This window comes from Parambassis ranga, chromosome 19 (genome assembly GCF_900634625.1).
Source record: "Parambassis ranga chromosome 19, fParRan2.1, whole genome shotgun sequence".
NCBI classification, from domain to species: Eukaryota; Metazoa; Chordata; class Actinopteri; family Ambassidae; genus Parambassis; species Parambassis ranga.
In genome coordinates, this window is record NC_041039.1 from 14,098,805 (window position 1) to 14,125,798 (window position 26,994).

General features: G+C 42.4%; 1 protein-coding gene across 1 annotated transcript in view; it reads right to left on the bottom strand.

Moving 5' to 3' along the window:
- roraa (RAR-related orphan receptor A, paralog a) overlaps positions 1 to 26,994 on the bottom strand; it is a 155,472-nt gene that overhangs the window by 42,028 nt on the left and 86,450 nt on the right. The window contains exon 2 of the mRNA XM_028430555.1: positions 9,075 to 9,104. Coding sequence (XP_028286356.1) covers positions 9,075 to 9,104 — 30 coding nt within the window. The remainder of the gene's footprint in view (positions 1 to 9,074; positions 9,105 to 26,994) is intronic.

The following is a 26,994-nucleotide window of genomic DNA, read 5'->3' on the forward strand; positions in this document are numbered from 1 at the left end:
TGACAGTGTTCCGACCAAACTTTACATCATTTAAAGCACACTGGTGTTCCTGCACCATGTTAAATGGCACCATAAATGTATGAATGCGGTGATGACAAAGTGCTGTGAAGAGTAGAACAGTAAACTACTACTTTATTATTTTATACAGATTTTTAAATCTATATTGTTTAGTGGTGGTCATTTATTGCAGTAATTTGTAACTACGTCTGAGCACTTCCATTTCTATTCTATTTCTATTTAAGTAAACTGGAATAAACCAGTTTACTTATTTGGTTTATTGCATGAAAAGGCAGTGGTAGAGCAAGCTCATCAGCACCGCTGGAGCGCTATCATATATCTCATAGAACTATGTTTTCAATAGATCAATAGCAATCAGATTTAACAATGAATTTCACTGCATCTCTTTTGTGTGCAGCTGCCCTTGGGGACAGAAAGGAAAGGGATAGGAGGATAGAGAGAGAAGGAGAGAAAGGGAACGAGGAGAGGAGATTATCGCAGGCATGGCAGCCTGTGTGAGAGGCTTAGCTTGGCTAGGCAGGGAGGTGGAACCCTGTGAATTCTAATGAACTGGCAAGACTCCCCCAAAACCAGCTCCATCTCCATGGCATGAGGACGATAGGAGGGAAGGAGGAGGTGATTAGGAAGGCGCAGTGCCTCCACGGCAAACCAAACAGAGCAGGTCATTTTCCCTGTGATAATTATGGCTATAACCAGGCATGAGGGATTGGTAATGGACCTGCTTATTCTTCATGCTCTGCAAAGGCAACCACTGAGCCTGTCAGGGGGAAAAGCATGATGATGTGTCTTTTTTTCTGTTAGTAGGGTGACTCTGGTAAGAGTTGCAATGGCTGCTGAAAAGGGCAGCAGGGGAACTTGGCCTTTGAGGGAGAAGTTAACGAATGAACTTCATTATTGAGGAGCATACCAGGGAGACCCCCTGGAGTGTGTGATGTATTACCTAGCGTCAAACTTACACACTCCCCCAACATCACCAGTATAGCCTGACATCAGCTCTAGTGGGGGGGAGGAAGGTGTGTAAACTAAAATAGTTTAACCTTCTGGCTTGAGGCTAGAAGAAAAGAAGACAACACAGAAACAAAACATGTACACGATTTTCATCAAAAAGTTGGATTTAGTAAAAAAATGAAATTAATACCATTAAATCGGAGGATTTTCTGCCTTTTGGCAGAACTATTTTACAGTTATTATACCTCCTAAAACACAACGAGAATAATGAGGTGAGTGCTTTTTCCTGTGACTTCTCAGTGCAGAAACCCTCCGAAGAAAACAGTTTTAGCTTAAACTAACACATATTTAATGTTCTCTTTGTGACTTCAGGTAATGTAGCTGGTCCAGCGAGACGTTCCAGATCAACGTAATGTAGATTACTCTCATTTATTAAATAGAAGCTCCATTCAAGCATGAAAGTAACTTTTCCTAAGTTCTATGAGCTTTTTTAAAAAAATACGAAAAAAAAAACAAAACAAGAGAGCCACTTGAGGGACTAATGTGGTCCTCAAGATTGAGGGAGATCTTGAGGCTATGCGTGATGTGCACCACTTAGCCTTCCCCCCCTTCCCCTTTTCCACCAGGCCTGGACGGAGTTTCTCTATGGTGGACGGGACGAAGGATCTCTTTACTGAGCAGCGCACTCTCAACACTTTTACTCTTGACTTATGAGGATGCCATGGGTGCAGGGGAGTGATTCATCACTGGATGTGTTCCTCTTGCACCCTCACACATTAGTAATGTGGTCCGCTGAGGAGGAGTCCTGTCATCAGTCTGTACCTGGACCCTCTGAACAAGGTAGGTCAACAGGAGGCAGCAGCAGCTGGCCCACTTTTAGTCTTTCACAGCACCTTTAAGTTTCCTCCAGCTCTGCCACAGCTGAGCCTGACGGACATACTAAGACCAGCTTGGTCAAGGGGAGACACTGCCTGGGTAAACGGCATTCTCACTCTATCTGTTGACTCAGTGGAGCCAGCTCTGCATGTGCCAAGTACAGGAGGCCAAAAAAACTTGGTGAAAGGTTAAACGAGGGAGGGGAAATAGTATATTGATTCTAAAATTTTAGTCTACAGAGAAAAAAAGTGGGAAAACAAACAAGATATAAGACATAGTTTGGATGAAAAGTTCCCAGACTTTTCCATCTGTAACTGCCTGAGGGAATTTCATCACAAGACTTCCTCATCTTCTGTAATACAGCCGCAACAAAATAACACATGATCGTCTGTTCTTTCACAAAAAATATAGAGCCACTTTAAGTCAGCATAAGCCTTTGACCTTAACATTGCAGGTAATGCACATTTAAATACCTACCTCAGTATTCATGTTTGTCATTTTACTTGTGAAGATTAGGTGTAAAAAGGCTATTTGAAACCAAAACACAGGATTAAGGGATAATGCTGCTCTGTGTCTTGTGAGTCGACCTTGATTCTGTAATCCAGCACAATACTGGAGAACAGCATATTTCTCGCTCTTGTACATTCAATACTCTGACTGTAGAACAGCTCACTCTGATGTAATGGCACAAGCATAATGGCACCATGCTGAAAGAGGAAGTAATCTGAATTAAAAGGGGGAACTTTATTGTTATATATGTGTGTAATAGAACAGGAAATAGTATTACAAGATTTGGACAAAGAAAAATATTATTGACAGTACTTTTATTGATTAGACTTGAAAGGAGGCCATGTGAAAGTATAAGCTGACGGTGAAGTTAAAAAAACATAAATGAACTGTTTTAGCTGCACTTTAATGACCGTGGTGAGAAATGAACTTGATCTTTAAAGTGAACCAACCTGCAGCTGCAGTCAACCACAGCGTTATTAGGGGCTGTGCTACTTAATCAGAGTGGACACCAATTTAGCATAAAACTAACTATGCAGGAGGCTATCTCAGTGGCATCAAACATATTATAGAGCGTCGTGTCACCTGGCGACAGCATGGATACATACAGTATACATGCTCTCCTCTCTTCAAAAAAAAAAAAAAAAAAATCCTTTATTTTCCTGACTCCATATCTCCCTACCTGTTTCTTTTCTCTTTTTTTTCTTCACTGTGCCGCAGACACAGTAGATTGAAAACCCGCCTTTGATGTCTGGGATCCTATAATGCTGAGCAGTAGAAATCCGCATGCCTGTTATCTGCAGAATCTTAATGATGACGGCTAACTTCACAATGGGTTAACCGCATCTCTCTGTTCTCATGCTGCACACCCACAGAAACACAAATTAATAGCAACGCAAGAAGTAAAAAAAAAAAAACAAAAAAAAAACAACAGCATTTCTCTAATAAAGCAGATTCAACAAAATGGGCGCAATACGATCAGCACAAATGTCAATGTATAATATCAGGGAAAGCTTTTGTGAGCACGTCGGCTTTCTTCTCTGTGTGTAACTTCTTTTTTCTGCTTTACTTTCTGAACAGAATGACATTATTTGTTGAAAAGTTGTGATCCTTACAACAAATTACTTCATTCAGTTTCACTACACATGCAGTTTGCTGTGATAAGCAACAATATTTCACTTTGATTCACTATGAGGATTGTTACTGATGTTGAAATGGTGCAGACGACTGAAGACAATAAGACAAAAGGATTATATTACAGGGTGCATTCATTTTTTTATATTCTAACAAATCCATAAAGAAAAGTTTCAGACAATAGATTTGTTTGAATAGAATAGAATAGAAGTACTCTGTGTCATTCTTTCAATTTGTAATTTGTAATTTAAAACATCGGTGTCGCATAAGCTGAAGCAAAACCTGATGATAGCACAAGGACATTTAATTACGGACCCCATCTTAAAGCCTCCCCATCAGCATCAGTCAGGATCATATCTGGAGGAGCTCCATGACCTCCGCCTCTGTCGCCCTCCATGAATCAAACCTTTCATTACATGCTGACACTCTTGTCCCGTGCTGAATGTGTGTACACCATGGGAAAGTGATGAGGCATCGGAAACCTGATGAGAGACGGATAACCCACGCTTTTGAAAAGGCTGGCCGACTGCATGCCGTGCCGAGTGCAAGGCCAGTCGTGCCCTCCCAGCCATGCCAACTGCTTCGCCTGGCAGAAGCCACCATCTCAGCACAGCCCTCACTCCCTGGCCCCCTTTCACCTGAGGCGGCAGACAGCCGGCATAAGAGAAATCGCCCGCAGCAGATGGGGCCACTTACTTTGGCTGGCCCATTCGAGCATTGTGTCCTTGTCACATGTCACTTACTCTTGTTTTCTGGTCTGACAACACTTCAAGACATTGCCTTTCAGTCTTGTCCGAGACACAAAAGGGAAAGGGTGAGGAAAAGCTGACGAGGTCGCTCTTCACTCCTGCTCAAACTCCTCTCAAAGAGCCGGCATCAAGAGAAGAACCAGATTAAGAGCCAACAAAAGCAGAGCACCCCGAGCCCCACAAAAACCTGTCTTACACCCCTATGGCTCCCCACTCCCCCTTATAAAACCGGGCCCCTAGGAGGTGATAAAAAGACTCTGCCCACAGAAACTTATGCAAAGAAAGTGCCTGTACAAAGGCCATTTGCAATTTTACAAAATGGAAGACATAATGCTTTTACTGAAAAATGAGGACCTGCCATATTGAGTTGGAGAGGAAAAGACATGGCAGGAGAGGAAAAATAGAGAAAAATCATGTTGGCCTGGTTTACGACAAATAGATAGCTCTATTGATTTCCCTTTTACAGTGACTGTCCATCCCTCACTGTTGTGATTACACTGACCTATTTCAGAAAAAAATAGCCGTCTATTATAGATTAAACCAAAATGTCCAAAAAGAAAATACTCCTTTTGTGGAACAAACAAATAGAGTAAGATGAAACATAACCTACAGTACAGAAAGAGAAAAAGATTGTGTCAATTTAAGCATTCAATGTTGCTCTGGGAGAAGAGGAAACAACCAGTTCTAGTGCCATGCTGAGAATAAAATAACTTTCCACAGAAAGGGAGGCTGCGCGTATAGTAAGACCCTGCATTGTCAATTTCACTTCTAAGAAAAAGGCAACAACATTAAAATGATTGCCACATTTCTCAACAAACGTTTAAACACAATATCTGCAATTTTTTGGAACTTTAATGTTTAATAAAAACAACACAGCAAAATACATTTGATTACAATCTGCTGTACTGTATTGTAGTTTTTACCCTAATACACCACAGCACAGCTCAGTGTTGTATGTTTTGTGCTGATGATTCCTTTGTGTCTGTGTGAATTGCTCTGTGTGTGTGTGTGTGTGTGTGTGTGTGTGTGCCCGTCCTGCTCCACTATGTCTGTGCTGTGCGTCTCACTAGACTATCTCTCTCCGCATAGCTCAGGGGACTCTGGCTGGCTGATCTTCATTATCAGCCCTAGCTTAACAATGTACTGGATGCACTTCCCACATGAGTGCAACTAACAAATCCCCACAGAGCTGAATCAAGGCAACAATGTGATGAAATACCTTCAAACAACCACTGAGCATGGAACACTGAGCTATGCAGAGACAACTCACACTGCCCCGGGCGATTCCACAGGAGTGCGCCTGTTGCCAAGCAAAATTAGACAGCAACTGGGACATATTATTCTCCTAAATTGGCAATGTACAGCACTATTAAGGACCATAAATCTCATGTTTGATTAACTGAAAAAACCTCAACTCACAGAGCCGGTGCATTAACATCCTACAACTTGGGTATTCGAGCAGGATCTGCCATGTCTTTTAGCGGTATAGCAAATGATTTACAAGGGCTGTCATTGTGCCATGTGAACACAGGGAGCATTATTGGGATTAATAAGGCTGTGTTTTAAAAGAAAAAAAATCCAAATGCACAAAGGCATGAAATCTACAAACTCTAGCTTTATAACTTTGAGTGAGCCACAGTGAGTGATATAATTTCACTGTAACTCTGCACTGTGTTTCTCTAAGGCAGTAGAGACGAATCGAAATCATCTGGTTCCTCTAAAACAGATCGGCTCTACTATTAGTATGTGAGTGCACATCACTGACGAGAGAAACTTAATACAAGCTGCTAGCAAATAAATGGAGATGCAGAAGCGAGGCCATGTTTCTCAATCAGTGTAAGAGGTCTGTCACCAGAATGGAGATAAATATGGGGTGAAAAAACTGGGGCTGCATGTGTCGACTGTAAGGGAGGAAACGTGGTCTCTGTCTCTTTTACTCTTTTCCCAGACTTACACTTGTACTACTGCCTCCCTCTGGCCAATTTTTTCTGCATCTCAACCAGGATCCACACATACAGGGGGAAATAATGCATGTGAAACATAATGAAATCAAATCTAAAGCCACAGTGTGGATAAAACTGCCCTTGTGATGTGACATTTTTGCTGACAAAAAAAAATATGTCATATGATGGCTTTTTTAATAAAAGGAACTTAACATGGATATCCAGATCTTTGTGTTTTAGTGTAATACTATCTCAACAGTCAGCAGACAATCACTATATTGTACATCTACAGCTGCAATAGAGAGCGAGAGGATTAGCTTCAGGTAATCAGGCGATCTGCTCTGTTCCAAGAAGAGCATCCTGGCTACATGACCTGTGTGTGTATGTGTTAGCTAGCACTCTCTGCTATCCGAGCTCAGAGGGACAGAGTCCCAGACTGGTGATAGTAGATTAGAGGTGAGACGTCTAATCTCGGTGTAATCAGCTGCTGCATCTGAGCCTCACTGCTCCACACCAAACTCTCTCAACAGGTCCAAACAGAAACTCATCTCATGGCAAAACAGCCCTGCTGAGGTAGGAGGAGAGGTGCGTATTTGGTGTCGTCAGTGCAAGAAAAACAACTGAAGTACAGAATTGTACAAAGTTGTTTATCTGTTACTGTCAGTTTAAAGCATTCTTATTAAAGTCCCTTTAACTGAGGGTATGCAAAACTGCCAGGGAATGTACAGGAAAACCACAGATGATGTTTTGGTGAGAATTATTGCCTTGAGGTGAAAGGAAGTGCTGGTGAGGGGGCCGCCCCTTTCTGAAGAAATGAAGAAAAAAGAGGAGTCAGATAAAGAGAGGAGCGGCTGAGGCCTCAGACTATAAATCTACGTAAATCCTGAATGAGGAGAGGACATCACAGCCATTGGCACAATGATATAAGTATTCGTTTTCATCTAGAATACTTCACCTACTGATGGCTTAATGATTAGTGAATTTGGGTAGATGGAAGAGGGAAGACAGGCGAAGGGAGAGGAGAGAAGAAGAGAAAGGAGAAAGGAGAGGAGAGGAGTCCGCCAGTGAACAGCTGCCCCTGTAATTTATATTGATGAGGGGACTGGCATGGCGGGGAGCTTCCAGCAGTTTGATCACTCAGGCAGAGTGGGGAGTTAGTCAGAGACGCAACCTGTCCCTGTGGTCTGAGTTGGACTGTGAAGACCTGCTAAACACACACTCAGAAAGTAACATACTTGCACTCACACACATACAAGTCAAGAGAGCCAAGCTTCACATTACGAGTGGCGGTGTGGACGGGCGTAGCAGAGAAGCCAATGTTTTTACTCTGAGAACAAAAATAGATCTACAGCCTGGCTATTACCATGTACGGCAGAGACATCTCCCTCATTATTAGACCAGCAGCCATATAATCACCAGTCTTCTCTGAAAAGAGACCCTCCCTCTACACACTCTCAATGACCATTAACTGGCCCTTGAACTTCTTCTTGTGCACACAGCTCTGACGAGGCTCTACAGCCGCTTCCTGTCTGTGAGGCACAGCAATCAACTACTTGTTAAGGGGCTTTACTTTGATTTCCTCACATGGACAAGATTTGAATATTTCTCACAGAAATGAGACAGCGTAGTCCAGTCTCTGCCCAGGGCTTTGAACCCAAGACTCCTAAATCATGCTCTTTGATTTGAGCCCCCTTCCAGGGTAGAGGTGCTTAGCACCGCACTAATTAAGATAGTGGGGTGGTGGATGGTGGGTCAAAGCATTTCTGTTCTACCTTGAAGATATCCTGAGACAAACACGAACATTCACGTCAAAGTAAAAAGTACCAGAGCCCCTCCAGACAAGCAAATAGCTTAACACACAATCATGCTGCTGTTTTGACGGGGCTGTTTGAGTAAGGTAGAGCTGTCTAACGTTGAAGATCATATCCTTTGCCCTGCTGTCTGATGTAAGAAAGAGTCAGGGTGTTTTACAGGGGGAGATGCAGCCTCTCACAATCTGAAACACTCCGACCGCTCTTACAGAAAAGCCCTCTGGCCTTCCCTCTCCACAAGTTTCATCAGAGTGATCAGAGCGAAAGGATAGCCTTCAGGGCTCGTTTCTTCCATTCACACAGCGGGATATGAACACACACGGATGCACAGACACACTGCAGAACACTACACAAAAGCGTTTTTACATGCCTTTTCGATTGCACTTCACACATGTCAAAATACAGTACAAATCTCTTGGAAATCATTGATTTCTACAGGTTTGGTTGTTCATCAATTCTTAATGAGCCCATTGAAATTGAAATGGCAGTGGTGGTTAAAAAAAGCAAAGCCTGTGTGTATAGTATTGCTGTATTGCACAAAGAAAAGCCTTGCATCTTACGTGTGAGACATCTGCCACATACTGCGCCTGTATCTTTCAATTTCACTGATAGGATCTGTACTTGAAAAATGTAAACTCTGGTTGTTAATGCAGCCTCAGAGGTTATAAACCACCACACAACACCACATCCGTGTTGTTCAGCTGCAAGGCCGTGCAGAAAACAAAGAGGTGCTTCACCACACTGCCTGCTTCAAATGTGCACGATTATCAAGCAGTCATAAGACTGCATAGCATTTTAATTTCCTCTCTGGGGTTATCATCAAATTCTCTCCAGTATGGAGATGCAGGAAAATAGTGAAAGTATTGATTTATTACAGTACTAGTCAGGCAATAACATGTTTATAGGCAAAGATGAAAAAGAGTCAACATAGACACAAACATAATGATCTTATCACATATATATGAGGCAAGGGGAATTGGTTATTTTTTCTTTTTTTCATGCAGGGTCTGCCTTAGAATTAAATGATATTCTTACTGCCTTAAAGTTGTAGTAGAATAAAAACAGAGTTAATAAAAACTTGTACTTACAAGTGTGTGTCTTCTTTGTTACTGAGATACCTGCAAAGAGAAAACAAATAATGAAAAATTATTAAACACAAAAAAACACACGTGCACAAACCACACAGGGCTGATAGCGAGGAAACCCTGTGTTCTAACATACCAAGGTCACTTAGGTGGTGACCCCCGGGTAATAATGTTTGTACAGTAGGCTGGTGTCTAACCTACCCGCCACACTACATCAACATTTACGACAATGTGGTTGAAACTCCATTATCTGCAGGCAGTGAATGGAAATTTAAACTTAAACAAGCAACATTAGGAATGCTAATGTGTAGAGTAGCCTCACTGATTGGACCTCAGCACATGACTAAGCCTGTGGCCCAAAGGAGGATGGAGGCACTTTGACCTTAATGTTAGTTAATTCTGTATTTAAAACAGGTAGTCGCAATATATTCAGGACTTTATTTATCAGGAGAAATCCTGTACAAGAAAATGCTGTATATGAAACACATGCATCATTTAAACAGTTGACAATATAATATGTGTCCACTTTTTCCATTAAATGGAAAGATTTTTTTAACCATATCTTTTCTATAGACACCAGCATTTTAAATCAATTTTATTCATTTTATATTCAACATATGTGACATCTAAAGCTAAAAATGTGTGAGATCTGATCAAAAGGTTTAAGACTTAAAGTAAAGTAAATTCATTTGCTTTCACAGGAACGGTATAAAAGATTTCAAAAACTGCATATAACCCAAGTGGTCAGTCTGACCAGTGTGAGTCAGACTCGGATGATGAGGAGGTGGAGCTGTGCTGCCATTGCTCATGCTGCCCCTCCTTACCCCTTCAGGTGTCAACTCATCGAATGAGCCACTTCTGTTTATGCTGTGGCTCCGGCGGCTTGTCTCCTGTCTGCAACATTGGTCTAATGCCCCTGGAGCCTGACGCGGACAAGCGCACAGCCAGCCGAGGTCCCCAGTGGCCCCGTTGGATGCTCATGCTTTGCAGGACGAGAGCACACTAATAGATCCCACTTGTCATGCGGAAGCAATGGCTAATTTTTCTACAGCTTGCATTTGAAACTCAGGGGACGGCAAGTTGACATGATTCAATAACTCTCTGTGAAAAAAGGCGTCTGGCTAGAGATAACAATGTTTCAGACACGTTTGAGGGGAAACGAGTCAAAGAGCAACGAGGGGGAAAACAAATAAGCCCTTCAGTCTCCTATAGACATACACAGAGAAACACATAACTGATATCAACTCCACTGAGCAGAAAGAGGGAAAACAGTCACCTAGGGGCCAACAGTCTGTGATGGAGCTCTAGCATTGTTGCAGTGCTCAGGGCTAAAAGCCTCTGTTCTGTCCAACTGTGACATTATGCAAGCAGAAAATACAACAGTAAACAGTACCCAAGTCCTAATTTTACACTTCAGACAAAATGACAGCCAGCAAGGGGTGAAAGCCTAGACCAACAGCAGCAAGGTGCTGCAATACAAGGCAGCTGTCCAAGGCTGTATTAAGCAGTTATCTGGAACACACACGGTGGTGAAATTACATTTCTGTAGGTCTCTCTAGGTGTTAACAAATGTGTCATTACCCTAAAATTAAAAACAACCCTTCGCTTTGTAACAGAGGAAGTGAAAGAAAAAGTCGTTTGTGCAAGGGAGTGTACAGTACTGTGAACGTGTGTGCTTTCGCCCAACGTTAGCCACACAGACCACACTGATAGTGTTTGCAGGCTGAGCTGCTGTCTTTACCTTCAAGACGCAGCAGTTCATGAGGCACTGTGAGGGTGTAAGTGTCTATACCTCCAGTCTGCAGCTACACATAAATAAATATAAAGTCAGGTCTACACAGAGGGGAGGATTTATCATAAAACTGCTCTGGAGAACGTTTAGTATAAACAAACTGTTTACTTTGTTACTGGACTTTGGAAGTTTCTTGCTACAATATCCGTAGGGAGAACATTGTTTTCTTTCGCAATCTGCATAGTTTGCACTGTTAAGTGGTCTTCCTCTCTTTTTGTGTGTGTCCCCCCACTGTTATGGTTTCTGACAATACTAACCTCTGCAGTCAGGAGAATTGAGTACACATAAGCCACATGCTTTCAGTGTGCATTTTGTCATCATGCAACAGGAAGCAGCTCAACAAATCATTTTTTCTGCAGTTACAGTGGTCAAACATGCCACAGATTATCCTCAGGGGAAGCAAATGCACAAGACAAAGAAAAAATGTTACAGCTCTCACCTGCCAGCATTTCACCTACATGCTGACACTTGGTCAAGTTGCTCCGTTACATACAGTATGACAAAAAAAAGACTGTGTGATTTAGAAAAGGTTTATGACTTCTCCCATCTGCAACCAGCTTCGCCTCCATTTTCTGGATTGCCAGTCCAAACTTGTTATGATTCCTATGATGTTTATTTGACACCACCCTCACCTCACATCCACCAAATCCCAAATGCCTAACAGAAAAGGTGTTCTCTAAAACTGGTGTGGAGTTTTCTCTTCACTCACACTCCAGGGATGGCTCGTCTGGCCTGTTGCTATGCAGGTTGAAGAAGAACTGGGAGGGGTGGTTAGGGGGCCCACTTCCTCCTCTATGTGTCATTCAGAGCCCTGTGATTGGAGGTGGCAAGGAGAAGGGGCCACAAAGCCAATGAATGAGTCAGGCGGTGAGAAAGAAGGAGTTAGCTCTGGGCACTGACATTGGCAATGCCTGCCAGGTCCTGTCTTCTCCACTGGATGGCAGGTTCAGAGGTCAGTCTAGAGGTGAAGTTCTCCTTGGCTGACAAACAGGCTGCTACAAGCATGCTTACAGCTTGAGCATCGCCTTTTATAAACATCTAAGTGCTGTGTGGGCATTAATAGATTAGAGGTAAGCTTGTATTCTGAGTAAAGTTGAAGCTGAGTTGTAATTTCTGCATTACCATTTGTCACAATGTAAGGAGGGACACTTGTCAGTATGTGGCCTTTGATCATAATATTTTCTCTTGCATCAGTAAACAACTCAGCACATGCTCTCATGAGACATTGTTTTTGCTATAGAGGAAGAGAGGTACCGTGCAGGCGACTGGAGGTTAACCTCCACCACATCTATCTGCAGGGGGGCACATATCCTGTAAACATGCCACTTAGACAGGAGGAGTGTGAGTCTGGGGTTTGGCAGCCACAGTGCTGCAGCCGGCTATGGAGCAGGGTGCCATCGCAGGCGACTCAAAGTGACAGCACTGTAATGAAGTCTGAGGCACACGGCAGGCTGTACGTCATAATTTCAGGTTCCTTAAAGCCTGACAGGGAATGATTATCATGGATGGTTATTGTCACCCTGCCTCCCTGGTAGACGAGGCGTGCTCTGGGGTTGTTGCACCGTGACATTCAAAGTTACAGTCTCCTTCATATAATGGAGCTGTCCTCTCAGCGCGCTAATGGGAGCGATCCATTTAACCTGTGCCAGAAACACACAGACGAGGAAGTTCCTAATGCGAGGCCTCTCCCGTGGGGACGTCACACTCCCCCCCTGGCTGCTCCCTTCCTGCTGCTTGATTCATTGACTGGCGCTCCTCACTTATCCTCATTCACTGTTCAGTCTGGGGAGACAGGGAGGCTCGCTTCCTGCTGCCTGCTCCACATGCCACTGCTGCACGCCCGCCGCACACAAGGACACAGCCCAACACAACAGACCCAATTGCAGGAAGAGCCAGCAAGGGTCCATTGAGGGAATGGCTAGACACCTACTGGAATTACGGGTCAATACCATAGGCCATGGGAATGCTAACAGTACCCATTCTGTACAGCTAATTAGTTCATAAGGACTCTCAGAAAAAATACATCAGACAATAATGAAAGGTTTTCTTATTGTCTTAATGATGACAGCTGTATGGGACTGTTAATTTTAGGCTACTCCTGAGGTTGCTGGTTAATAATGGTGGCTTAGCCATGGTCATCTTAAGAATGATAGATGTAGCCACATTCAGTAGTCCATCTTTTGACTGCTGGCGCCTGCCCAACTAACAAATTGCTGCTACATTCCTGAGAGAAAATAATTAGAAAAAAATTAATGTGTTTCTCTTCTTAGCCATCACAGGCCGCCAAAAAGAAGCTCCACTTGTATAGGAAACATTGTTTGCAATTCATACTACTGTTTAAGCAGAATAAGGTTTGAAGAAAAATTGAATATTTAGTATGTGACTTGTGTTATGTAATGGGTAAGGCATGTATAAATTGTCTTTAAAATACAAAGATTGGATGCAAGGTTGATCTTGCATTAATGCCCATCTCATCAAAAGTCATATAATATGATGGATGAGCTGCTTCAAGGATCTCTGCTCTGTTCTTTGCCAGTCTTTGTGAAGGCCAAGTTTTAAACACAAAGTCACTAAAACAGTCCTCCCTTTTGCTGTGACACACTTTGCCTTATTAGCTATTATACAGATATAAACTATACATGCAAAATTTTAATGATTAAAGAAGCACAATGATTCTAATCAGCTGCCCCCTAATATACTAAAACACTTAATCCATGGAGAGGCCAACTCTCTGGGGAGGCTCAAAGAAAAATGACTTCTCTGTCTCCAGGCGCTGTTATTTCTGGTCATTTCTAATTGGTTTTAACTAAAAGCAACCACTCTGAGACTCTACAGGTTACTCCAATGCATCACTATGGAATTGTCTGCAAATAGAAGATATACATCCAAATTAGTTTTAGAGGACACCACAACTGTCTTTCAGAAGACGAAAGACGAAAGGTCAGAAAAAATAAAAGGATACATGCCTTACTGAGGAAGGCAAGAAGGTGAAAGATCCCAATGGAAGAATGACATTATCAGGGTGACCCTGAGATCAGGAGGCGCTGGCTGACTTCAGCCTCCATGTCACATGGACCCCCGACCTCTACAAATGTCTCCTAGGTTCATGTACAACATGAACACTCCACCAGTGCAGTTCTGCATTGCTGGTCCTGTGAGTCTCCAGGTGAGTCCTCAGTGCTGTTTGGTGGCTCGTGAATTATACATTGCAGCAGAGGAATTGACGTGGCCCAGGAGGGCTGAGAAAACAGCAGGCATGGCTGGGAGGCAGACTGAAGACTCTGACGGAATTTTAATTGTACCACAGGGAACACTGCGATAAGTGCTATTGTTATTGGTAAGACACTGCTGCGCAGGTTTTCTTATTGCTAAGAGTTTAAAAATGACAGCATCCAAAATGTCCAAGCCTCTAATACAGCACAAGCCCTACAATTAATAACAATGCAATGAATGTCCTGTGTTTATGTACAACAAGTTCAGAGGACTATAGCATGTGGTGAGGGAAAAAGGGATACAACTAAACAAGATGTTGCTCAATCAGAAACCACTCGGGCATTCCATTCACTTACATTGTTGTGTGTGATTCAGGATAGCACTGCAGGTAAAAAGCCAAAATGGTTGGATTTTTGCTGCTCTGATGTTGTTCATTCTGATCCTGGCACTAGTTGAGTGTGAACTGGTCCCAGGAGGCCTGATGGATGCAGGAAGGCCCTGGGCACCGGTCAAAGACAGGCCAGGAGCACAGGCAGGCCTCTGTGTACTCTCAGCGCTGGCGGTTCCCAGCCCAGCGGTAATCTCCCAGTGATCCAGCCTCAACCACACATGAAACCCAATAGCCTTTCAGCCCGCACCATAAATAAAGACAAACCACATTCAGCAGACCACCCTGGCTCACTTTACAGTTACAGAGCTACACTGAACTGCATGGGTAGACCACCACCGACTGTGTTTACACACACACAAACACATACATATATATATAACTACATACTGTATATACTGTATATAACTATATATAACTAGATCTATCTATCTGACATGTGGTCAAATGGTGTAATCATCTAGATATTTTTATTTACACAATGTATACAGAAAGCTACTATATTACACAGTGGTGGTAAGGTTAGGCTCTTATGATTTCTATTTGCATTGCAATATATTGCACAGGCTATAATCTAAAGTGGGGATACAATTATCTGCAGCTCCTGGGGCAAACACTCCAGTTATGCAAGTTTACAATAATGGATTGTGAGAGTTATACAGTTGGCCAATGGAGATGTGCCCCCTTGGGTTAACCTGTTCAGGAGAGTTTAAATATTCATGATCTGCAGCATGTTAAACAAAGATAATCTCCATTTGTTTGAGATTGCTTTCACTTGTATTGTTTTTCTCTGTCTTTGGTTTTCTATGCATGGCTGCAAAAGGCTGACACAGGCCACCTCCTTCAGGAAACCACAGCGGTAGACAGCTTTTGCCAAAAGTACATGTCATTTTAACAGATGAAGCACCGTTACAAGCATTGTTCAACTCCCCTGTCCGAACTCAGTATACATTTTGTACCATCATCAGGACTAGCGGCTGTAAACGATAGAAAAAGAATGGATAAGTTGAAATGTGCTTTGACAGTTAGTGACAGAGCTGCAGGTCTATCAACAGACAATACATGCAGGCCTGCTTGTATAATCACCTAGGGGAAGCGAGGACTGGTGCTTTGATGACAAAATAATGTCAGCTAATATCAGCTCTTTAAAGGCTGACTCAGAAATATACAGGAAACCTTTCATTACCATCGTTCATTCACTCTCAATTCTCATCCAGCAAAGTACAGTACAGTACACTTGTCTAATGAACAAGAGTCTACGGGGAAGGATCACTCTATGTGAGTGTGTTGGAAATCAAGGTCCCTCAACAGTGGACTCGTGGCACTGCTGATAAGGACTTGGCTGTAATTGCTCAAAAGGGAGGGAACTGCAGCCCCATTAGGTCTGGTCTTAGCACTTGCCAATAAGCCAAACTGCCCCTCTGAAGCCTCCCATGTAATGAAAACTTCCTCAGAGATGAATTACATGTCTGTCAATCCTCTAATTAATATCATGGACTTGTCTTTTTTGCTTCTCTGCAGTAACGAACTGAGTCACAGAGACAGGGATTGAGGTGTTTGAGGCACTGGAAGACATAGAGGAAGGAAAGGCAGAGGCGAGAGGCAAACTAGTGAGCGCACTGTTACTGTGATACACTGCAGTCATGGTCGGCACTTAGTGCAGCATCTATTTTTCATGTATTTCATAATTAAAACCTGCAAGTTCTGTGAGCCCTCCATGCTCCATGTAGATCAAAGGTAGTCCTATTAGCAGGGAGTTCATCAGCAGAGCCACTCCTCCATTTCCAGGCAGAAGTGCCATGCTTAAAGCACAAATATCCTGTAATTACACACGTGTGATAACAGGCAGCCATGGAGCTGGACTATGATTAATAGAACACAGATCACAGTTTTCTCCTCCTTTTTTCAAAGCTAACACAACAGAGGACTTTACACACGAGGATATAACCCATGCATGGCAGATAAAGAGGTTGATGAAAGACTGAATACATATTTCACACATCGCCTCGTGTTGTGCAGGTGGAGTGTGCTTCAGTTTGTTGCCTTCTCCCTCCCCGCTGCATTCTCTATGTAAATGTAATCGGAGGATAACACGGGATAAAGCTCTGCAGAGCAGAGACATGATGCCTCCCTTCTGCGCGGATAGAGGGATACAAATCTACCTCACATGGTGTAATGAACAGAGTGAGCTGCGGTGTGTTATTTATTTGTCCCATTGACTCTTGGGTAACTTGATGCCACAGGGTGCAACTGTCTAGATGTTGTGAAGGATGTCAAGATATTGACTAGAGTTAGCATGCTAACTGAAGTCCATGTAGTAGTGTCACGTAATACCACCTGGTACCACAAGATGGTATTTTGAGGCAATGTAATGCCTTGTCTGCTTTCCTATAGCTCTACTCAAGACTTTCGCCATGGAGGTGTGGGTTACAACTCCCTATGACTTCTGCTTTTATTTGGTGCTTCGTCACATTGTCTTTGTTTACAGTGAATTTTAAGCATTAAAACTACTTGGTTAGGTTTTAGAAAATATCATAATTTGGGTTTTAACAAACCATTTTCACCACATTTTACAATGGCAAAACTTCCTCTGCCATCTTCAGCTACTACATTAAAATGCTCAAATAAAAACCTGTGAATGGTGCTTAGACAGAAATAAGAGAGTGACAATATTTAGGTACTTCTATCTACTGATGCTTCGACCAGATAACACCCACAAGAGGTCCCAAACAATTGGTGTTTTGAATGTATATACAGTTACTGTTTTAAAACATATAGGCCATTTACATTATGTCTTTGCTGCCTACTGTATCTTGCAGCTACAAAGCTTCCTGCTGTCAATGGGTTTATTCTTGTGCCATTGCATAACAATGTCAGAAGAAAAACTTGTGGTGAAGTCATATGAAAAGAAACTATAATTAGCCATACAAGCACTTGCACATTCACAGGCACAGCAGTTGTGTGCAATTTTTTTTTTTGAAAGCATAACAACTTTCCACTCCAGAGCCAACAGTAACAGTGGAGAGCAAACTGAAGCTGAACTTCCTCTAGGCTCATGAGGTCAGTTACAGTTCATGGTACAAATGCCCTGCACAAACAACTGGACATGGTAACAGGAAGTGCTGTTGGTTTATTGAGTAAGACCATCACAATACTCATGAATCCAGAGTAAATCAGTGACCAAGAGTATTTTATATTCTTTATCTGTATTACATAATTTCATGCAGATTTCATATAGAATACACAAACAGCCCTACTCAAATAGCAGATATCTCCAAGAAATGCACAGACAGACTCCTGACACTTAGTGCTACAATAAAGTCAAAAGGGGTCCAAGGTGGAGGCGGGGACCACATCTATACTGCAACCGCAGCCATACATTCTCAGCAGTATGAAAGCTTGCAGCCGTGGCCAGCAGTAATAATTAATAGCATACTCTATAAGCATTCCATTAGGTGCAAGCAGCTGTCATAAACATCTTAATTAATTTACAAAGCAAGCAACTAGGGAATTATGGCGACGTAAAAATCTGCTTCCCTCTGCCGCTCCATAGCACTGGAACAGATCGGGCTTTTAAATTTTTAAACATGCCTTTCATGTTCTCCAGAGCACTAAAAAGCCTTTGAACAGTCAGCTTGTTAGGAGATGCACCTAGCAGCCCAATACCTACGGGTCGTCTTGCTATTCTTTTCATACAGTGACAAGAGGTTTTGGGCTTCTCTTTGCTGCTCTGGCTTGACTCAAGGAGTCTCTCTCTCCCTTGTATTTTCTTTGTCACAGTGACATAACTGCACAGTGTTTTTCTGTCAGCATACCATCTGAGCTTTTTTTAGTGTCTATGATTTTTTTATGGACAAAAAGGACAAACATTTGCAGAGAATCCACTGATGAGAGTATCAGCTTTTAGACATTTTTCTTAAGATACAGTTTTGATTTTTTGATTTTACTCCAACAACCTAACAGCAGAGGCATGAACATGAACCTCACACTGTGTCCTTTATGTAAGCGGCATCCTCCAGAGGATACCTGATGGTGCAACTCAGGACAGTAGCAAAGGAACGAGGATGACTCTCTTGCACTGCACTATAATCTGTACACTATTGTGCCAAAGGAAGGGTCAGGGTGCTGTGGTAAAAACTCTTCTCCTTACCTGCGCTCTCTCAGAGAGGGCAAGATTAGACTGGCCACTCCATTATAGGAGAAAGGCTTAAGAGCATTTCCACTTTCAGAGCTGGGATATCAGCAGCTTCTGACACTAAGCAGGGCTGACCCATCATTTTGGAGGGGGTTGAGTCGAGGGTATCAGCTGTATTTCCCAGCAATACTGTTGAGTCTGGGCTAAAATGATTTTCTTCCTGACCACCACAGTCCTTCCAAAAAAAAAACAGACAACTGGTTTTTACTACCATGGAAACACCCATAGAGGTATTAAAACTTCAGGGTCTGACAGGAGTGTCCGTGACGTTCTTTCTGTCATCAGAGGATGCCTGCAAGGCTCTGCATGGACATCCATCTGACCACCATGATACCAACTCCACATGCGCTGAAAAAGCTGCAGTTTGAAAAGAGGCTACATAAAGGGAGTTGCCACATCTGTTAAATCTTTTTTTAGGTCTTTTAAGAAATATTTTAATGTGAATTGTAACTAATGTACAATAGCCTAGGATACAGCACTTTGAGTGTCCTAAGATGGCTTTTCACATTAAAAAGCTGTAAGGTAACCCCAAAGGTAATATTATCTTGTTTCACCTGTTTTATACAACTTACTTCTCCAATTCTGACTACCTGGGAACCTATTGTGATCATTGATGACTCAGAATCTAGAGACAATGGCCCACTCTTTCTCAACACTAACTACAAACACGTCTGTTCTGATTTTCAAGCTGCTATAGGACACAGGTTTTTTTTTATATCATTTGGTGGAATTATCTGACTTGTCATGTTTCATATAATGTAAGAATATATATGTGACTTGTCATGTTTCATATAATGTAAGAAATATATATATATATATATATATATTTTTTTTTTACAAAATTTTAAATAACTTTAAACTCATTTCAAAACTTCAGGCCATCTGCTTCTAGGATCCACACAGCACCTTCACCAAAAAAAAAAATTGCAGGAAACTTGCTTTCTTATACTGCTTTCTCCTGTACAGGGTCATGAAGGGTAGGTGCCTATCCCAGCTGTCAATGTTTGAGAGGCAGGGTACACCTTGGATTGGTCACCAGTCTATCGCAGGGCTAACATAGAGAGACACAGAGAAAAACAAGCAAACCAACCAACCAAACAATCACGCTTGCACTCACACCTTTGGCCAACTTAGAGTCCCATGCCTTTGGAATGTGGCAGGAAGTCAGAGCATCTGTGGAAAAAACCCACACAGCCAGGGGGAGAACACACAATTCTTCTTGCTGTGAGGAGACAGTGGTAACCATTGCACAACTGCTGCCCTGCAAATTTGTAATTAATCTATTAAGAAACATGGCCACCATAACCAAATGACATTAATATGCAGAATATTTTATTTCCACAACTAAATAAATTCAACTATGCATAACATCTACAGTATGCCATTTACCAGGCGGACATAGAATTTTAATGTGCCCATTAGTCCCTGATGAGAGCTAGGCATCACATTGCCCTTTTTTTTCTCTCACTCCCATTTTAACCTGTCTCTTTCTCCCCATCTCTCTCCATTTCAGCCCATGCCATATTTGCTTAACCCAGCCAGTGTGACAGCACTCAATGCTAAAGCACTCCCAAGGCAGATGATCAAAGTCAGCAGTCAATTCACATTACAATGCATTGATTTGATGTTTCCTAACCTCCCAGGCCTTTCTCTAATGCTGCCAAGGACCTTCAGGGTATTTCACAGTGTACCTCCTTTCCCAGCTTTTTTCTGTCTCTCTCTCTCTCTCTCTTTCTGTGTGTTTGTGTGCCATGACTGCAGCTGAAAATATGGCTGACAGAGATGTTTCTATGGTCATGTTCGCATATGATTAGAGTATATTTAGTCTGGTTCAAAATATGATGGTTTAAAAATAACAGACCTTCAGACTGAGTAATTTTTACAAGGCCAGCCACTTCAAAAACCACCCTCCCTTTACAATGTAATTATTGCCCTTCATTCACCTCCCGTTTCAAATATTGTTTTAGAGTAAATCACTCCCTTGTTCTCATATACCACACTTCGTTTGTTCCTCATCACTTATTCATTTGCAATTCTTTACTGAGTTGGCTTCCATGCTTTAGTGACTGCCATTTCCCTTTGAGGGGATGTTCAGAGCACTTCCATGTTTTATTCAATTATGAAAATCTAATATGGTGGAAAGGTGTGCATGGCACTCACTCATAACCATGCATTATTTCACACATATTTATTCTGCCTCTGCCTTTCTGGGTGGCAGTGACTTGAGCGTGCAGCCTAAACAAATTCATGTTATTGAACCCAATCTGCAATAGACAGAGAGAAGAGTTACCGTATCCATGTATAAGTACTGAATCTATTGCATCTGCCTTGCTTTGGTAGGTAAGTTAGTGACTTTTTTTGTTTTTGTTTTGTTTTTTTTGCACTCAGAAGTTGTCAAGATGCGTAAGCATCATTGCCATGGCACAGTGACACACTGACCTACAAGCACAAAGAAGAAATTTGTCTGCCTTGATAAACACACACACACAAGCACACAGAAAGAGCAAGAGTGAGTGAGAGAGAGAGAGAGAGGGTGTGAAAGAGAGGGAGAAATAAGAACTATTGATTTATGTACAAGAGACATTCCTTAAACAGCATTAGTCATCATGGTTGCGTACAGCAAGCTGGCTCTTTAATTATTCCTCAGAAGCCAGACAAACTCAGTGCCGCGTGAAGAGCGCCTATTGATTTCTGCCTTGCAGATGGGACACACTTACTTATAGCTATTCACAGACCGCATGGATGATCAGAAAGACAGAGAGGCTACCCTTCCTTGTATTTAACCTACAGAGCAACTGGTATACCTGGCTATTAGGCTGTGGCAAGGCTTACAGAAGAACACAAGGTCAAACTACAGAGGTAAGAGAACCAGGCCACTGTATCTGACAGGTGCGTGGCACCTGTTGCGGGAAAGAGCTACGTGTTATACACTAGAGGGTTACAGAAGAGGATGATGGTGTTTGTTTCTGTTTTTGAAGAGTTTGTAATGGTGATGAATTGATGAAAGTCCCATTTAAATGTCCTATGTTATCCAAGTATGGTTGAGAAGCTGCTTGGATAAAACAGAAAAAGCTAAGGACAGAAAAGGGAGATGGAGTATGTAATGTCTGCAATTATACTGCATGTTTTTTTTTTTCAAGAATAATATTTCAAGGACTGAGTTCAAATTCAACATACTTGATGCACTAATTCTGCTGTTTTATAGTAAAATGTTCTAATGAAAGATCAAACAATTCAGAATACATATACAGAAAGGCTTTAGAATATCAGTTCGTCTAAATTTCTAGTATGGCTCTTTCCTTCATCTTCTGTGAGGTCTGTGTTTTAAAGTGCTCTCCTATTGTTATTTTATGAGGAGGGCTGAGCAAAAAGTCAGAGCCTCATCTGAGCTGTGGAGGAAGAATTCCCCTGCATGGCTACACAATACACAGACAGCACATTTAGAGATGTCAGCTCCTAACTAGAGAACAGTCAGTGAGGTGAACCCTCTCAACCCACATGTATTTCACCACGTCTAGCCGGGCTGCTCTGGAAAACCCCGGTTAAAAATGCATTTGGTTGTAACTGACTGGAGCAGGGCAAGACCACGCAAGCAGGCACGCCAGGCAAGCTAGGAGGCTCACATGTGCTGTTTGCAACCCTGGTTAGTGAAATGCCACTACTGTATGCTCATCACCGCTGCTTCCCCCCCTGCACTTACATAATTTACACAAGCAAAGGGAGGGGAGGACAGAAGGGAGAAGTAGGGGGGGGAGGGCCGAGCTACAGGGAGCTCACGTCCAATTGCGTTTGGCCATGTGGAGAGACAAATACAGCAGTATGAGGGGAGCTCATACCACAGCGGGATTTGATGACTACATGCTGAGACATTCCTACGACATGCTGATAGACAGTACTAGACCCCACCCCATCCTTTGCATTTACAAAGCCAAGCACAATATACAGTAGACGCAACAGGAACAAGGCAGAGAGTCTGAGCACATTAGAGGTGCACTGATCCAAGACCATGGCATGGTTATTTATTAATCAGCTGAGCTTAGCTAACTGCCTGCTTAGATGAACAGCACAAGCTTGTGGTACACTGCAGTAAGACAGCAAAACTGTTGTCATAATGCAACTTAATATACACAGATGCAGATAAAGCTATAAGTAATGTTTTTATGTAACACCTTTCTATTAATGCTCACAGAGCGTGTGAAAATAATACAATATTACACAGGGAACAAATAATCTAAAGCTTAGCACTGTAAATCCATTTGTGCTTATTTGGCTGCAAAACAAAACATTACTATGTGATCCAAAGCAAATACTGTCACAGTGTACAGCAAACAAAGAATGTTTGCCCATTTGCACATTATTCATCTCCTAGGGTGAAGTCAGTGATGAGTAACAGCGTGGCGATGTTGTCAGTAAATACACTCTAACATACACAAAATCACCCCTTTTATGTTGTACTTTTGGAGTTCACTGGCACCACAACACTGTGCACTGACAATGTTTTTTGCCAATTTCAACACCTCACAGTTGGGGTGTCAGCACATTGAAATGGTGTTGAGAAACATAGCCTTTTAACTGAGAAGAAACATCTCTTGGAGGAAAAAAAACCAGAAAAGAAAAACAGAATGGGATGCAATTCTCCAGAGTGTATCCCCCTCATGTCTTTTCTACCGTTTTTTTTGGCAGGCCGGGTAATACACAGGAAAGCACTGGCACACAACACTCTCTACCTGAACACAAAGGGAAACATCTCAGCCTGGAGTTTGGGCTTCTGAGACTAATACGAGGCTTGCACATCACCATAGGGAAAATGAGTGAGGCTCTCCATTGGTTTATGCTGTTGATGCAAGCTTTACAGACTGAAGTGGTTTTTGCTAAGTTACTTCATTACTTCAGAGGTGCCATGAAGGTGCCACGAGGCTTCTGAAAACATTTTGGGGAACAGACAGTGAACAGGAAAGGCAGACCGTGGTCATTACAAGACATTTCCTTTCATCATTTTCCAAGACTGCCGTGCACATTCTCTCATTCTTCCAGACTTCTGCAGCACTGAGCTGAGAGAGAGCCAAAGCCTCTTGGACAGTTCATTTAGGATAATGCAGTGATGAGAAATGGGGAGTGGGGGGGGGGGGGGGGGGGGGTGGGAGAGTCTCGTGTCTGTGTGTGTGTGTCTGCATGCCTGTGTGAGCCAAATCATCTCTGATGAATGTATCTTTTCAAAATGTCTTCTCTGCATTTCAAGCAAGATGCAAAACACGTCAGCGAAGACAAGAATGATTATTTTCATAACCTGCTGAAACATAAAAAGGCAATCTAAAGTGCAGGCATATAATTATTTTATGAATTCAAATGAACAACACAAAAAGGATATTTCAAAGAAATTTCACTTAAAAAAGATGGAACAGAAATTATCTAGGGGCTTTTTTCCCTTTCTTCAGACTTCAGAAAAGAGAAATTTATTTCTGCCTTCATCTCTAAATTGGATGCAATTTATTGCCTCTCCAAAGCTCATTTTTCACTGGCTTGCAGGATCCATGGGCCATGGCAGGCAATGCGTATCTGCCCGCCTCCCCTGGCCTCGGGTGCTAATATGTGGAAACTGGCCTGGGGATATGGAGCCCAACCAATGGAAGAGGAGGCAGAGGGACAGAGGAGAGAATCAATCCCTAATCGCTAAGGAGTAGGCAGTAGGAGGAGTGAAGAGGAAGTGGAGAAAAAAAAATCAGAGAGAAAAGACAGAAAGCAGTGTGTTTACCAGCAGACATTTGGGTGCTGTCAGCTGACTGGAAGAGCTCTGGGATATCAGAGAAAGAAAACTGAGTTATATAACCAAGCTGTTAAAGCAGGGAGAGAGACAGACAGAGACGGAGACGGAGAACAAGACAGGGACCAGGAATAAAAAAAAAACATTGCCATTTAAAGTGACAGGGACAACATGATCAAAGCAAAAACAAACACAGTACACGACGCTGCCTGCACAGACACCAGACAGGCAGGTGAGTGTCCAACGAGCAGAGATCTCTGGTGAGTTGTTAAAAATGCAAGCGCAACACAGATGTGAACACAGGTGAGGGGTTATTACACCCATCATGCACGCATTATCCTGGCACAGGGTCTCACGTAAGCCAGAGTTACATTGTTATCTGCCATGTTGAAGTTTTTACCGCTTGATCCAGCTCGACAGAAAGCAATCACAGAAGCAATACCCGCTAAGGCCACTAATAGCCTCTGAAAGTCTAAACCACCCTACAGCGCCTATAGACTAACTTAAGCTATGCACTTGGGCTGGAATCCATGTTAATTTATGTGGTTTATTATAATTTAATAATACATTAAGAATCTCATTTGCATAGGTTGCAAAATAAGACCTTAATCTGTTCTGTTTGTCGCCACACACGCTGTGCACCCACACATAGACATTAAGTACAGTTAGCTCAAGGTGCATTCTGTCCTGTGACCTTGCTGTTACACTTGTGCAGAGCAATGAATAACTATCACATTTCTTTGGCTGACAGCTGACACCAAGAGGCCCAGGTGATATACGAGACATGACAAGTGATTCTAATTAAATGTAGAGCTTGTGGATGTAAAGTGGCAGGAAGGGAACAAATCCTGTCCAGGCAGCAAGCGGCAAAGCGGCATGCCTTGCTCCAAACTAGATGAGCCGGGCTGTCAGGGCTGCCTCAGCTGTCCTGTAAACCTGGGCCTAGCTCCCCAGGGGGACTGACAGGTTTCAGCTGGAGGGGAGAAGGCACACTGCAAGCCTCCTGCCCTTCCACAACAACAAACACATGACACACAAACAGGCAGTTCTGATGCAAAGCAAAAGCCACGTGGCCTGTGTGCATTTGTCACATAACTATGTACTAACAAGGTACAAAGCATGGTTGTCTGTACCCTGAGCCCAGATGAAGTCTACATGAATGCATCAGCTCCAGTGTGATTCTGTGACTAAATAATAAAAACAAAAAACAGCTACAATCACAAGGAATCAATAGATACAGGAAGCAAGACACCTCTGTTGATGCTGCATCCCTCTTGTATTTTCACCACGACTGTATTCATCCTGCTCAGGTTGAGAACAAAGAACTCGACATAGCGAGAGTTTTTTTTTTCTTTTCACAGACAGCAGAGGACCCAATGGTACTCAAGGCAAACATGAGTGTGTCAGTAAGTGACACAGGACTGCACTTTACAGAGGACACTCACGGGGTCTTCGGCTTCCCAATCAGTCCCCCAGAGACAAGCCTCACCAAATCAGTTAACCTTCGACCCATCTGGAACAACTTGGGTCCCAGGAGTCATGGTCAGTCAGCTAAAAGACAAATGTATATTGCACTCTTTTCGACTGACAGGAGCAGTCATGTTGGTTGGCATCTGTCCCCTCCAGAAAATGAAGGAACAACAATCTATCATAAGCCCATCTAATGCTGGCCAGAAAATAATTCTTTGATAATACAAAGTCACGGCTAGCTGCTTTCGGTTTCTCCCCATAAAAGTCAGTCTTGACTTAAAAAAATAAAATAAATGTGGCTTGAAAACTATGATTGATTTTGTTTCACTGTGGCATGATGCTGAAAATGATTTTAAAACAACTTGCATTCAAATATGTTTTTTTTTCGAAGTTCTCTGTGAATTTCTCCAACAGGTTGCAGAGTTTCAATACACGTACTTACAGAAACACATACAGTAGGCACCATATTAGACTTTAGTAAAAAGTCAAATTTATGATACATTTTTGACAGCTGTGTGTGGGAACACATAAGGGGTAATTGCACCTCATTTTCTCAGAGATTCAAAGTGTCACAATCTATGCAGCCAGTCAGGTAACAGTTGGCACCTGGGCCACACCTGCCTAACAATATATAACAATATCAGTTGACCTCTTTGTTCTGTCATAGTAACTTTTTTTGCACCTTAAACAAACAAGTGCTGCTTGAGAGAGGAATGAGTTTATGTTAACGTCACATACATTCTTTGGGATAAAGACAACTTTAAGATGAGGGAACATTTACCACCACTGTGGGAAGGGTGTGCACATGTCACCACAGATACCCAATGCTCTAAATGCAAAGAATTCTGTCATAGGCACAATGTGGCAATCATCCCTTCACAGAGAAATATTTAAAGGATATCACAACGATGTAGATTTTACAGCTAACTTACAACGAGATACTTCAGCGGCTCTTGTTTTTGATGCATAGACAAGGAGGACACTTTACACAATCTAGTCTGCCTTTGACCATTGTAAGATGCCTATGTATATACTGTGCAACACTCCTGAAACAAAATTACCTACTTTATGGCAATAACCATTATCATAAAATGTACTCGATTG